The sequence below is a fragment of the Apis mellifera genome, linkage group LG12, assembly GCF_003254395.2.
Source record: "Apis mellifera strain DH4 linkage group LG12, Amel_HAv3.1, whole genome shotgun sequence".
Lineage (NCBI taxonomy): Eukaryota > Metazoa > Arthropoda > Insecta > Hymenoptera > Apidae > Apis > Apis mellifera.
The window spans coordinates 6826418-6839352 of record NC_037649.1 but is presented as its reverse complement, the minus strand read 5'-3'; the positions used below and the strand labels follow the sequence as shown (position 1 = coordinate 6839352).

Below are 12935 nucleotides of genomic sequence, written 5' to 3'. Positions count from 1 at the left end.
ACGAATAAAATTACTACGCTTGTAGCTCCAATATATAATTATCGATAATAAAATTAACACAAGATTGAGAAGAAGGAGAAATTTCGAATCATCGTGCTTCTTCTTCCGTAAAAATCATTACTTGCCTTAATGATAATTCAGATCCGATATAATTATAATGGTACGAAATTTCCAAGATTTGATTTCTATAATTCCTCTCGATAAGCAGTCGCGCAAAGCAATTTTCTAATTTTTGATCGATAATGTACATCTTTATGCAAATCAAATTGCGCCGGGGAAAATACGGACGGAGATTTAATCCCAGCTCGGGTTCGATGCTAATCCCACAGTTCGATATATCGTAAGCTCGAGTTGTTTTTAATTGAATCGTTAAGCATCGATGAGGAACGTTCGTCCGGTGTAATTAATAAATCTTAGTGGTCGACGGTCGATGCAATTTCTCGCGGCTCTTCTTCAATAATAATCGGGGGCGCACGTGAATACGAATTAAAAAACCAAAGTTGAAGCTTGCAATTGGTGCTTTAACCCGATTTTAATTAATCACGGGTTGCAAAATTCGTAGACGCACGGCCGGTCTTACTTATTAATAAATTGTTGTATCAACCGTGGATCGTTTATCGCGGTTCACCGTAATCTCTTGCTTAATCCTCGACGATAACTCATTAATCAGTCCTCTCTCTTTCTTTTTTTTCTCCCGAAGAAAATATCGGATAATTTTTTGACGTCGAGCCAACCTTCGTCGAATCTAATTAAACCGGTGATGTGGAAACGAAACGCCGGTTTTTTGAAGCACCAAGTATCGAAAAAGGAAAGAAACTCTTTATCGCGATAAATTTCTTGATCGACGATCGTGCGACAGCGCGATAATATTACTATTCCAATTAATACATGTTTCGTTCTCTGTATCCATCGTCGGACCGATTAAATTGTTAAAACGTTCCTGTAATTAGTTCGTGTTTCCATTATCAGAGGAGTAGGGGGAGGAGGAGCAACATTTTTAATCCCGCGTTCATCAAATGTAAATTCTGTAAATAATAAAATACGTTATAAAGGTATTCTATTAATCATGAGAGTTATATAAAAAGAAGAAGAAAGATCGTTGTTTGCGATCAAAGTGTTCAGTGGAAAAAGTAGTACATTCTTTTTTTCGAAAATATAAGAAATTGTACACAATATTTATTATCTTTGAACGATAATAAATAGAGATATGTCTGTATTATTTTTTAAGAAAATTTATGTTGATTCATATTCGAATAGAAATATAATTAATACTCTGACGATTTTTATAATATTATAAATTTTAAGAGTCAACAATTCTAATTAAATATTTAACTTTATAATTTGTTCAAACTATCGACGTTTCGGAATTTATATTTTCGGCCAATTTCTGTTAATTGTAATAATTAATGATAAAAGAATGTATTTTCTCACGTACGATTCTTTCGAAAGTTGAAGACCATTTCTCCGCCCAAGCTTCCCGATTAATTAACGTGGAATACTTCTCTCTTTCGGAATTTCTCGAACGAAATTCGAAACTGAAATATGAATTGCGCGGCGTGTCAGACGCGTTTTCTCTCGACATCGAATTCCGATTAATAAACGGGTTCGAGCGAGGAGCGAGACGAATAGTGGCGCTGCCGGTGGCCAGACAGAGAAGTGCGGCGAAAAGTGAAAGCGACGAAATTAAAAAGCAAAAAGGCAAAGCTGCGTTCGATTTTATGGCCGGTTGAGGTCACTGGTCCAACCGGTGGCGAAATCGTTCCTCTCCAAGCCTCGAAACCCTTGACTTCTTACACGGCCAAATTCGAATCCTTCTTATCGAGTATAAATTTAACGATTTAGATCCGACTCTTTTCCTCGCACACTTGACAAACGATACTCGATCGCTGAAAAAAGGGATTATAATTAAAGATATTAAACGCAAATTCGAATTTTCATCGGATACCTTCTCGTCTCGCGCGTTCAAGATGTAAGCTGCATACCCAAATTTCAAGCAAACCGTTCTACCGTTCCAAATCCCCGCAAACTTTTCTCCAACAATCGTAGAATTTACAGCTGGACGCGAACGAGCCAAGTTCCATCGTATCCAGAATTCAACTGCGTTCCTTGCAAGCTTCGTGATCACCGTCAGAATCTTACAACTCAATGCAACTACGAGTCGCAATATCGCGCGCCAGACACCAGGTCGTATTTAACATAACCTCAACTTCTCGAAAAGAGTTTCGATGATATTTGCTCGAAGGCAATAACGCGCGAAATAACGAAGAGCCTTGATCGTCACATTTTATTTTCCCGTGGAAAAACGGCATCGTTACGGTTCCTGAAACGGCGGCGACACACGGCGCTCCGTTCATTGTTGCAGCAGAAACGGTGCATCCAGCGCGCATAATATTTCACGGTTTACCCGTGGAAGGAACGAGCGAATCCAAGAAAGCGAGACCAAGAGCGCGGGGAGATCGAAAATAAAGAGGGAATAAAAGGAGGACCTGGGAGGAGATTCGAGTTTTCGATCGTCGCTCGAAACTTGTCCACTCTCTTTCTCTCTCTCTCGAGATAAACCGATGAGCTAACCGGATGGGGATAATGGGGGGTTGGGAAGGGGAGAAGAAGGAAGGGGGCAAGTTTGGCGAGAAGAAGAAGAAGAAGAAGGAAGTGGAAGACTGTCGAAGGAACGGGACATTGAAACGGCGGCGGTGGTTTCGTAAGGCGGCGCGGCCGTTCTGCCTCGTTTCCCAGAAAACGACGAGGAATTCATGGGGCCTGGGTGAATTCGATTTCGAGAGTACGAGAATCTGAAGAAGGACGGCTCGGTTTTGCTGCCATGCTCCGCCGTTTCAAGGATGATTTAATACGGGGGATTCGGGACGGTGGTCTCGGATCGAGAGGAGATCGATCGTAGGAGATAGCGAGGAGTGCGTAAAAGTTAACTGTTTATGGTAATTACGGAATCGGAAATGTGGGAAGATTACGGTTTTTAATAGGACGATGCGTATTACGTTTGATCCTTCACACTTTCTTCACACGTGACGATAAGTTTTATGGTAGGTGTAGAAATCGGCAATCAAGGAATCGTGTAAAATTTCGAACGTACGCGTACGCGAGTTATTTGATGATCGTGCAACCGTTGATCGTTAAGAAATTTTATGACTTTTTAATGATACATACTGTATATATTTCCCTTATTTTTCTCTCCCCTTCTTTTTTTTGTCCAAATAAAGATTATCGCGATGATTAAAGAGAAAATCGCGGATCGTTTAATCCTTCGAGATTATTTTAAATGGTCCGTGGCGTTCATATTTCTTCTTGTTCAGAGAAAATCGTAATAAACGATTCGACGAACTTTTTCTTTTTCTTTTTTTCGAAAACGATTCTCCACTTTTCACTCTTCCTTTTCTATCGCTTACATCGAATAAAAATTTCCTCGATATCATGTGACGGCATCCTCGCTATTCCTCTACTGACAATGCATCGTCCATCGTGTATCGTGGTCACGTACTTCCAAAAAATCCTTTCAATCCTTTTTTCTCTCGCTCGAGAAACCGTCTTTCAAAAGTTCTTTACATTTTTCATGAATTCTTCTCCCTTCCTTTCTTCTTCTCAAAGAAAGATCGGGAAAAATCGAACTTCGCTCTCGAAACATTACTATCTTTCCCTACGAAGATTTCTCCTTCTACATCTCCGTCCTTGATTTTCTTCGAGAATCGAACAAGCGTTGGAAAAAGAAACTTGGCATTGCCTCATCCCTTTCTCGATGACTCCTCCCTCATACGCGGTTTGCAAACACTTGACATGGTTCGATCCACGGAGCGGTCATATACGTTTGCCCACGGCAGTCGGCAAATCAGCCACGTCAGTGGAGATGGTGATTTATATCCGTGGCTCTCCCGAGGGCGAATCGGCCGCGGACGAAATCGGCCGAGTGCTACGTTCTTCACGCTTCGTGTCGGGTACCCTTCGTGTCGTCCCCCTCCTCCCCCTTCCCTTTGTGTGTACACGCGCACGTGTATAACACACACACACGTACACCCATCCTACGAAATGGCATTGTCGTAAAGATGTAAGCGTCCGTGAATCCTATCTTCAAGTGGAGGAAGCAACGGTGAAACCACGAACCGAGAGAATCCCGAGAGTTTTGCGGCTTGGAATCTATCCCGGCGATGATTTCGTGATGGAGGTATTAAATACGTGCTTTTTCGAGAAGGTTAAGTTAAATTTCGCTCCTTCTCGCTTGGAGAACAATGGAGAAATAGGTGGAGGATGGGAGCTAATGTTATTCGAATTTTCTCCTTTCCTTTCTTCTTAGAAAATCTTATTATATCTTCTTTCGGTTCCAGCAAAGATTAGATAAATTGTAGATCTCTCTCTCGAAAGACTGTACCTTCTCGTTGATAATAATACAAGGATGTTCGAAGTGGTATAATAAACGTGACGTTAATAAATACGAGCGTGTCCAGCATTTATTACGTAATTTTACGGCGACATTGGTTGGGAAGAAGCTTGTTACGTCGCCGAGCGGAACAATGGAAAAATGGTGTACGGATGGAAGAAGGACAATTTCAATTACATTGAGATAAAATTCGATCGATCCAGAAAGATTGCTTCTATCGAATATTAATTCGAATATTTAAGAGTCGTATCCCGAGAGGCAAGGTAACATCCGTTAACGATATCGTTCAACCGAAATGATTCGGTAGCCGAGGCATTAATTGCTCGATTATCTTCTCCAGTGTTTGCCCACCGATTTACACGACGCTAATGAAAGGTGCGAGTAGGTGGATCGCGCTTTAATTACGACGCTTCCAGAGAAATATTTTAACGAGGCATTAACGCTTTGTTGGCCTCGCGGCGTAGGAGAGAGAGAGAGAGAGAGAGACGGGCGCAACATCGTGACTATTTGTCAGCATAGCTGACATCGAGCGAGAAGGGAGGAAAGAATTAATTGGACGGCTTCGCCAAAGGGATGCTCAGATCTGCCCGTCTTTGTCCTCGTCCCACCGCCCAGGGAGCGCGACAAAAGGAGCGGCGCGTTAAAAACCGTCAATTTCGTACCATAACTCTCTGCATCTTCCGTACACGTCGAATCACGTAAATAGGTTGACCGTAGCGATACGTCCCGGTAAACGTGTAATTTCAGTTGGAAATGACACTCCGGTGGCGCTCTCGATGTTTTAGAACAATAAACGTAAAGCTACGTGGCTTGGAGGGATGCTGGTTATCGAGTTACGATCGATTCGTATCGTAAATCGTATCGATTGGAAAGCGTCGTTTCTCCCGTGATCGTCGCACTCGAACTGATCCACGACGGAATTTCGAGCATTGTGTACATAACATTGTATATGATATTTTCATTCTGACTCGATCAATATTATTCACGGGTATCTATCATAACATTTACGTTGGTGATACGTGACGATAATTTTGAAATTTTTTTGAAATTCAGTTTGGATTTTATTATATATATATATATATATTCAAATCTGTGTATCTCGAGTTGAAATCTCAGTTATCAAAAAGTTATCAGAGATCGAGAAATCGCGTGGAGAATATTAACTATATCAACTCGGGGATTAACATCCAAGTATATCCCCCATTAATATTCATCGCTCCGCGTCTAAATTCCCTAACTTGCGCACGGATGGATTATTAAACATCTGATGCGTTACGACACGTGAAAAATATGAAGTGAAATTATAGTTTTCGAGCGTTGAAAAATTCTTTCGTTGTAAAACCCCTTTTTAAGTACTGGTAAGTATCATCGTTACACGATAAAATTTACATCGTTACACGGAATATCTTCTAACGGATAAGTAAGTACCACACCATCTATTAGACACACCGCGTGTCTAACTAACTAAACAAAAACCAGATCGAATCTGTGAACGAAAAAAAAAAAAGAAAAAATTATTCTTTCTCTCTCTCTTTTTTTTCTTCTTTTTTTTTTACACCGTATAATCACCTCTCGCCACGTCATACATTCCAGTCTACCAGGCATACACTGTACATTTATAAAATGCAACAACCGGTTTACATTTCCATATCACATGCGATACAATATTAACACAAAGTAACAAATTCAACCGAGATAAGCCGAGAGAGCTGCCCTGCCATGGTCCCGCATATAGTCCCCATCCTATATATGCGCAACCCACCTAAATATATATATATATTGTTTAAAACATATTCACTTTCATTGACGTTTAGCAACATCTCGATAACCGGTCGAATAATGAAGCCACGAATAGCGGTGAAATCGCTTATTGTGCATACACGTAGTACGGTGCATAGTATTCTCGCGACGCGGTCGGAACGCGTCATCATTAGCACCGTTTCCGCTCGTTTCTGCCATACACAACCAGACCGTGTACACGTTGAAGCGATGCGTGATTCCCAGCGGCCAGATCATTCTAGAATTTACCAATGCAAATCGATGGAGAAAAAAGAGGAGCGAGAGAGAGAGAGAGAGAGAGAGAGAGAAGAAAAGAAGAAAACGAACGCCTCGCAGCGTTAACGCTGTATCTCTTTCCGTGCCCCTCGACCGATCTGCATTCCTATGTAAAAGAACTTCGATGTTGCGAAGTTCGAAGGCATGATGCCGCCGGAGAAAAAGAGCGGATTGGCATCGTGGTAATAAATTGTTCTGACCGGTGTTTCGACGAATTACCTTGGGATCGCTCGAAATATCGCCCCTCCTTTTCTTCCTTTTGCAACGAGGCAATTAATCGGGGAAGAAATGATCCTTTGAGACGGATCTTTGCATAATTAAGTTCGACTTAGAGATACGAACGGTCCTCCTTCCTCCCCTTTTCTCGATCGATGAAACGGTATAAAAGATATTATAATAATGATAAAAAGAGAGGAAGGGGAAATTGATTTATGATCGCAAAATCGTATGGTTGTTACGTAAAGCGAGTTGAAAATAATTCCCTCCGCGTTTTTGCCATATACAGATTTCGTGGAGGTCTTTTAATTTAAATTTATAAGCAATTAAATCCGTTCCCGACACGGATTAATTTCCACGGATTAACTAATTCAACATGAGATCGTCAGGAAGGTGAGTTACATTGCATAACGTTACGCTTTTTCTTTTTCTTTTTTCTCTCTCCTTCAAAAACTATTTCATCATTCCAACTTGGAGACGGCAAGGCTCTCTCCGTACACGCAGCCTCCGCAAAGATTTTCTTCCAGTTATTCCCAATAAAGCGCAGATTTTATACGCGTCGTTTCCAAGATATCCACTCTTGGGACTAAAAATCGGACAATACGCTTCCGTATGCGTCGTTGTACGCGCGTTTTGATCCTCGACGCAGATACGCAACGTATGACATACTACCACCTTCGAATACGCGTAGCCTCTCTCGTTGGGTGGATCGTCGATATATATTCTCTATCTACACGCGCACACACGGATATTCCACCACTCCTCTACGAGAGGAGTTCTCCTCTCGTACACTTTCGCAATCTTCGCGAGGAAAGACACGCGCTATCTGGAGGAGGGGGAGGGACGTAGGACGTCGTGGTGGCGTAGGCAGAGAGGCAATGTTGGACCCTGTGCTCGTTTCTCCCGAAATGGACACGCCACGATGAGAGGAAAAGTATGCAACGTTTCTGACCGTTTTTGTCCAAGATCCTCCTCTTATATGGCCTCTTGCGCCATTCGAAAGAGAGAGAGAGAGAGAGAGAGAGAGAAGAAAAAAGGAAGAAAGGAAAGAGAGAAAAAAAAGATCCTTCGACGACTCATCCTCGTTGCCCCCCACCCTCGAGGATCGAATTGGTTCGCGATCCGGGTACCCGAGGATCGCGAATTCATTGGAATTCTTGCCGGTCCAGTGGTCGTAATACCGCGTAAGAATTAATTGTGCGTTGCATTATGCTTGCGGTAGACCGTGAAACATCTACGAAGAAACGATCGGGACGTCGTTGCATTTATACTTCTGATTTCATATTGTAATCCGTGGGATTGGCTGTGTGATTAACTGGTTGAATCTTATTTATGATAATGCGAGGATGGAATGCGTATCTTCTAGTAGCGTTTCAAGGACAATGGTAGACGTTGGTTGGCCAATTTTGGTCGTAACGTAACGTTAGAGTCGAAAAATATGAAAAATACACAGTGGATGAGGAAAGTTGGGTAGAAGAGTCGAATCTGAAACACCGATTCGTGATTCTGAATAAGTATTCAGAAATGAAGCGAGAGATCTTTTCGATTCAAGAATTGTATCAATTTTACTTTTAAGAAAAAAAAAAAATAAAATATAAACGAATCTTCGAATCTTCCAAACGGAGCAAGAAGAAAATATCGTTGGTATTAGAGGTGGCCACGATCTCTATCCGTGGATTTATAAATACGTTTCTTCTACGCGTGACAGTCGATCGAAAAACGACGTTCGACGTCGTAAGAGGATTACAGAGGTGATATAAACGAGAGTGAGACAGAGCGAACGTCACGTTTTAAATTCGATTTCTACGCAGCAAAGTTGAGCATACATATGCGTGATCACGGGTCTCAGAAGACGGTCGGACGGAATTCTCGCGGAAAATGCGAATTCCTCGCCGTTCACTCGAGAAATGAGATACGCGAGTAAGATTTCTCTTTTCTTTTCTTTTTTTTTTTCTTCTCGCGAAAAAACCGCTCCTCTCGGGAACATTGAAAGAGCGAAAACATTTTTTTTCTTCCGCCTTTCTTGTTTTGCATCGCGTCCCACGATCGAAATATTTGACGAATCTCACGATCTTTCATTCGTACACAGTAGTCACGATTCATTTATAAAATTGTATAATCGTAAAAGTAAGTAAAATATTTACAAATATTTTTATTCATTTTATACTTCATATCCATGTTCATCCTCTTTCCGAATTATTTTACGTCTTCTTCGCTTGAATTTTTCAATGAATCTCACGCGAAATTTTTCTTAATCTTCTGTTCCAACGATAGATACAATAGCATTGGAGAAACGCGAGAGAAAGCGAGCAAATCCGTCCAGTTTCACAGATGTACAACGTATGTACAAATTCAAATTTTTCAATAATGTTCAAATTTTTCCTTCGAGATCGTTTTATCGATTATCACAGTATTTCATACATCCACGATTCCACGATTCCCATAATTCCAACAATTAATCCACGGGAGACATTATAATATCGCCTCGAAATAACGTGTTAAAATTACTCTCAAATAAATCTCGCAATTTAACGATCGTGAAGCATTGCCAAGTGGCGATAGCACGATTTTACGATGATCCACCTTTATGACTATCCTATTCTTCGTCACGATATAACCCATAACAGGGCGTGCAGGCATGCGCCAGGCGCATAAACCGGCGACGAAACCCGGCGTAAAATAATCGCACAACGATCTTTAAAACTCATCATACGGACGTGTCGCATCGATCCACGGTCACCGACAATATTCGACACAATAGGATAATTCTCATAAATATTGAAGCGGCGTCGCGTTTGACTCGATGGGCGCGAGGCCGCGTAGCACGCTTTAATAAGGCCACCTACTATTACTATATCGCATATATATACATATATATATATATATATATATATATATGTATATATATACATTTAGATCGTGTGTGTATCGGTGAAAGAGGCGCCTTAAAGATTCTTGACAAGCGTCGGTACAAGCGTTTGCAATTAATTCGCCGATGCTCACCTCGACAGCCGACCAGTCCGCCATTAAAATTCCCCGCGAGCTTGCGCAACTTGCTTTCGAATCTCCAAGCTTTTCAGAGCATATCCGCCGATTTCGATAACATTCGCGTGTGTATCCTTTTTTTTCGATTCCTCCTTCCTTTCTCTCTCTCTCTTTCTATATATATATCTCGTCGGTGACACGTGCGTAATTGTGCGCACGTAAAAAACGAATCCTCGGGGAGAGGGCAAAGAGTAAAAAGTTGTATTTATAATACGGGCCGGACTCGAACGAGCCGAGTCGTATCTACGATTTACGCGGCAGATAGCCCCGTATGAGGCAAGGCCAGTTTCCTGTTAAATAGATTTTTTAATTAAGTAAAAGTTCGGTCCGCGGGGAGCAATGGATGCAACCGTATGCGCGCGCGCATCATTGTTTCACGGTGTGTAAGTGTAAGTGGCCATTGCATACCGGGTGCTTACTCCAAAGTGGATCAAAGGAAACCAAGTATAGATAAATGCGGATTCTTTTCCTCCTCTTCTTTATCATCCTCTTAACGATGATTCTTCCAAATAAAATCATCCTGATTTAATCTTTGCATCTTGGAAAATGAAAACTTTAGAAGAAGAAGAGTTTATATCGCGGAGTTTATATTTTCAACGAAAAATGGGATGGTTAATTGCGCGTTCTGCGAGAGAAAGGAGAGGTACGCGTAAGAAGAAGCGATGGAATAGAAATATTTCGTGAAATCAAACCTGTGCATTATTCATAACAGAAAGTTCCCAGAAGGGATTACGTATAAAGACAAAACGTCTTCGTTTCGAGTATCGCCTCTGAACGTTCCCCATTACTCATCCCTCCGGTTATTTGAACAAGAGTGTGGCAAAAAAAAAAAAAAAAGAACGCCTCCACGTACATTCCCATTCAATCCGCGCATAAATAAACACACACTGTTCGTTTAACCAGCTCTTTTATCCGCCACGCGTAATTGTGCAATTCACGCATTCGATATCCGCGTGCGTCGTCCCATCGATTCACGCACACGCACAATGCCCCCGTGGCGCATTCCATGTTTGCAATAGGCAGAGGGTCCTGCTTGCCATTTCGACGCACAATATATTTTCGACTTAGAGAGACGGAGAGACAAAGAGAGAGAGAGAGAGAGAGAGAGCAAAGGTATCTCGACTCGGCCCTCCCGCTGGACACATTCCGAGTACCGAGTTCGCGGGAACGGGCAAAGGCTGGCCGTGTACCCGATAGCCAAGCGGTTTATCTGAATTTTTTCTCTTCGAGATTCGAAAACCACGAGGGGAACAAAGGCGTGCACTAACTTGTTGAAAAGTTTGCACTCGTGTAAAATTGCAATCGTGCGAAGAAGAAGTGAGAAATGGAATATTTGGTTGAATATAGATATTTAAGAGATTGATTTAATACGATTTCTTTTCCCTGGATCCTGTAATGAGGATCGCGAGCAGATTTATAATTCAATTAGATCTATCGTAAATAACCGCTCGATCAATGTAATCGATTCCTGGTATTTAACATTCGAGGAATATGTAATTATTTTTTATATCTATTAGAGTGGGGATTCGTCGCATCTGTTAAAAACTTGATCCTGGATATATAGATGGGTATATAAGTGAAAAAGTGATTGCAAACTTTCGATCGGTATTACCATGGTGGTTTTATCATACATACGTGCCGATAGATTACCGTATCATATCGTATTACGTGGTTAGCGAATTCCTGAGCGATCCGCTTTTTCCTAGAAGCAGCGATAATACTACGTTTCGAGTACCGTTTCGTCTTACGATCCTTCTAATCCTGTACTGCACCATATAAGAGTAGAATTCATTCCGAATGGACGTATTTGAATTATTTGATTCTTGGGTTTCGATGGATACGACGACGATGCTCTTCGATTTTTGGTTTCTTCTTTCTTTTTTTCCTTTCTTTTTTCTTTTCATTTTCATCGTCTTTCGTTTAACGTTTCGATCGTCGGGGAGGGACAACGAGATTTAGATGCGGCAAGGAAGTGTATTTGCGCGAGATGAATGAGTCAGCTGGAGACGAGAGGTGGTCGATCGTGGCGATTTATTGCCGGGTACGCGCGTTTACATGATGTATCCTGAGTTATATCCCGAGTAAGATAAAGAACAGTCATCTTCCGTCTCTCCGATTCGAACGTTTCATTTTTTAAACGGGTTTATTTGTTCGCAACAAAGATCTCGTATCGAGGATCTTTAGCTCTCTTAGACTCGAGTAAACAGGTAATACAGCCTGTGCCCACCGATAGATATATCTGCAATCTATTTATTCCGCGATGGAAATATTTGAATTAATTACACGAACAACTAATTAATAATTTACGAGAACAAGATTATCGTCACTGCATATCATACGACTCATTTAGATAAATTATCGTTGAAACCACCTCTCCAAGATTCCTTTCCTTCGTCGATTAATAATATACAATCCCGAGTTAGAAATATTCTACATATACACGTAACGATTATATATGATTATTTGTGGATGCAAAGTAAAAAAAAAAAAAAAAGAAAAAAAAAATGGGAAAATTTTGCAAAACTGTCAAAACTTACCTGGCCGACACGAAGCGCCACCAGGACCAAGCACAGTACCGACACAAGCGCACTGGTGAAGCACGCGTGAAAATTGGTCCTTCCCACTGTCATTTTGGCGGTGTGAACGTGCCACACTGAACGATCGACTGTGAAACGTGTCACGTTATTGCCAAGCCTCTCCTATCTGTCAGTCTCACGTCACATTTTCGTTATTTCCCGAGAACAATCTCATCGTATCGCGGGAATCGATCGAATATATCGACGTTACAGGGCGGCCACGCGGTTTCCTTTCCCGTACAAGCGAAGACAGGGCAAGGGAGACGTGCGGATGTATGAACGCGCGGGTATAGCGAAATAATGGATCTCGTGGATATCGTGGACTCGAAAACTCGTTGCCTCGTTCAAGAGAACTGGAAGCGAATGTTATACTGGCGCAATAATGACTGTTCCTCCTGAGCTGCCCCCAGGGACGCTCAGGTGTTCGGTGTTTTTGGTGGGGATAGATCGTGGCGAAGCGGCCATTCCCTTTTCATCCGATGTTGTATGCGATCCACGCATTCATGTCTCCGAATCCGGCGATGAGCCACGTATGTTTCTCATAATTCCTGCACGAGGGCAGCACTGTGCACTCGTACTCGTTGTTTACCTAGGAATCCGCCTTATCGACGCGGCTGGGCAATTCGAGAACGTTCCTCGAAACGTTCCTCCAACTT

At 41.8% G+C, this 12935-nt stretch overlaps 1 protein-coding gene across 1 annotated transcript in view; it reads right to left on the bottom strand.

Moving 5' to 3' along the window:
- LOC551765 overlaps positions 1-12675 on the bottom strand; it is a 28157-nt gene extending 15482 nt beyond the window's left edge. Inside the window, exon 1 of the mRNA XM_006562253.3 lies at positions 12241-12675. Coding sequence (XP_006562316.1) covers positions 12241-12333 — 93 coding nt within the window. The 5' untranslated portion in view covers positions 12334-12675. The remainder of the gene's footprint in view (positions 1-12240) is intronic.
- Between the last annotated feature and the right edge of the window lie 260 nt (positions 12676-12935).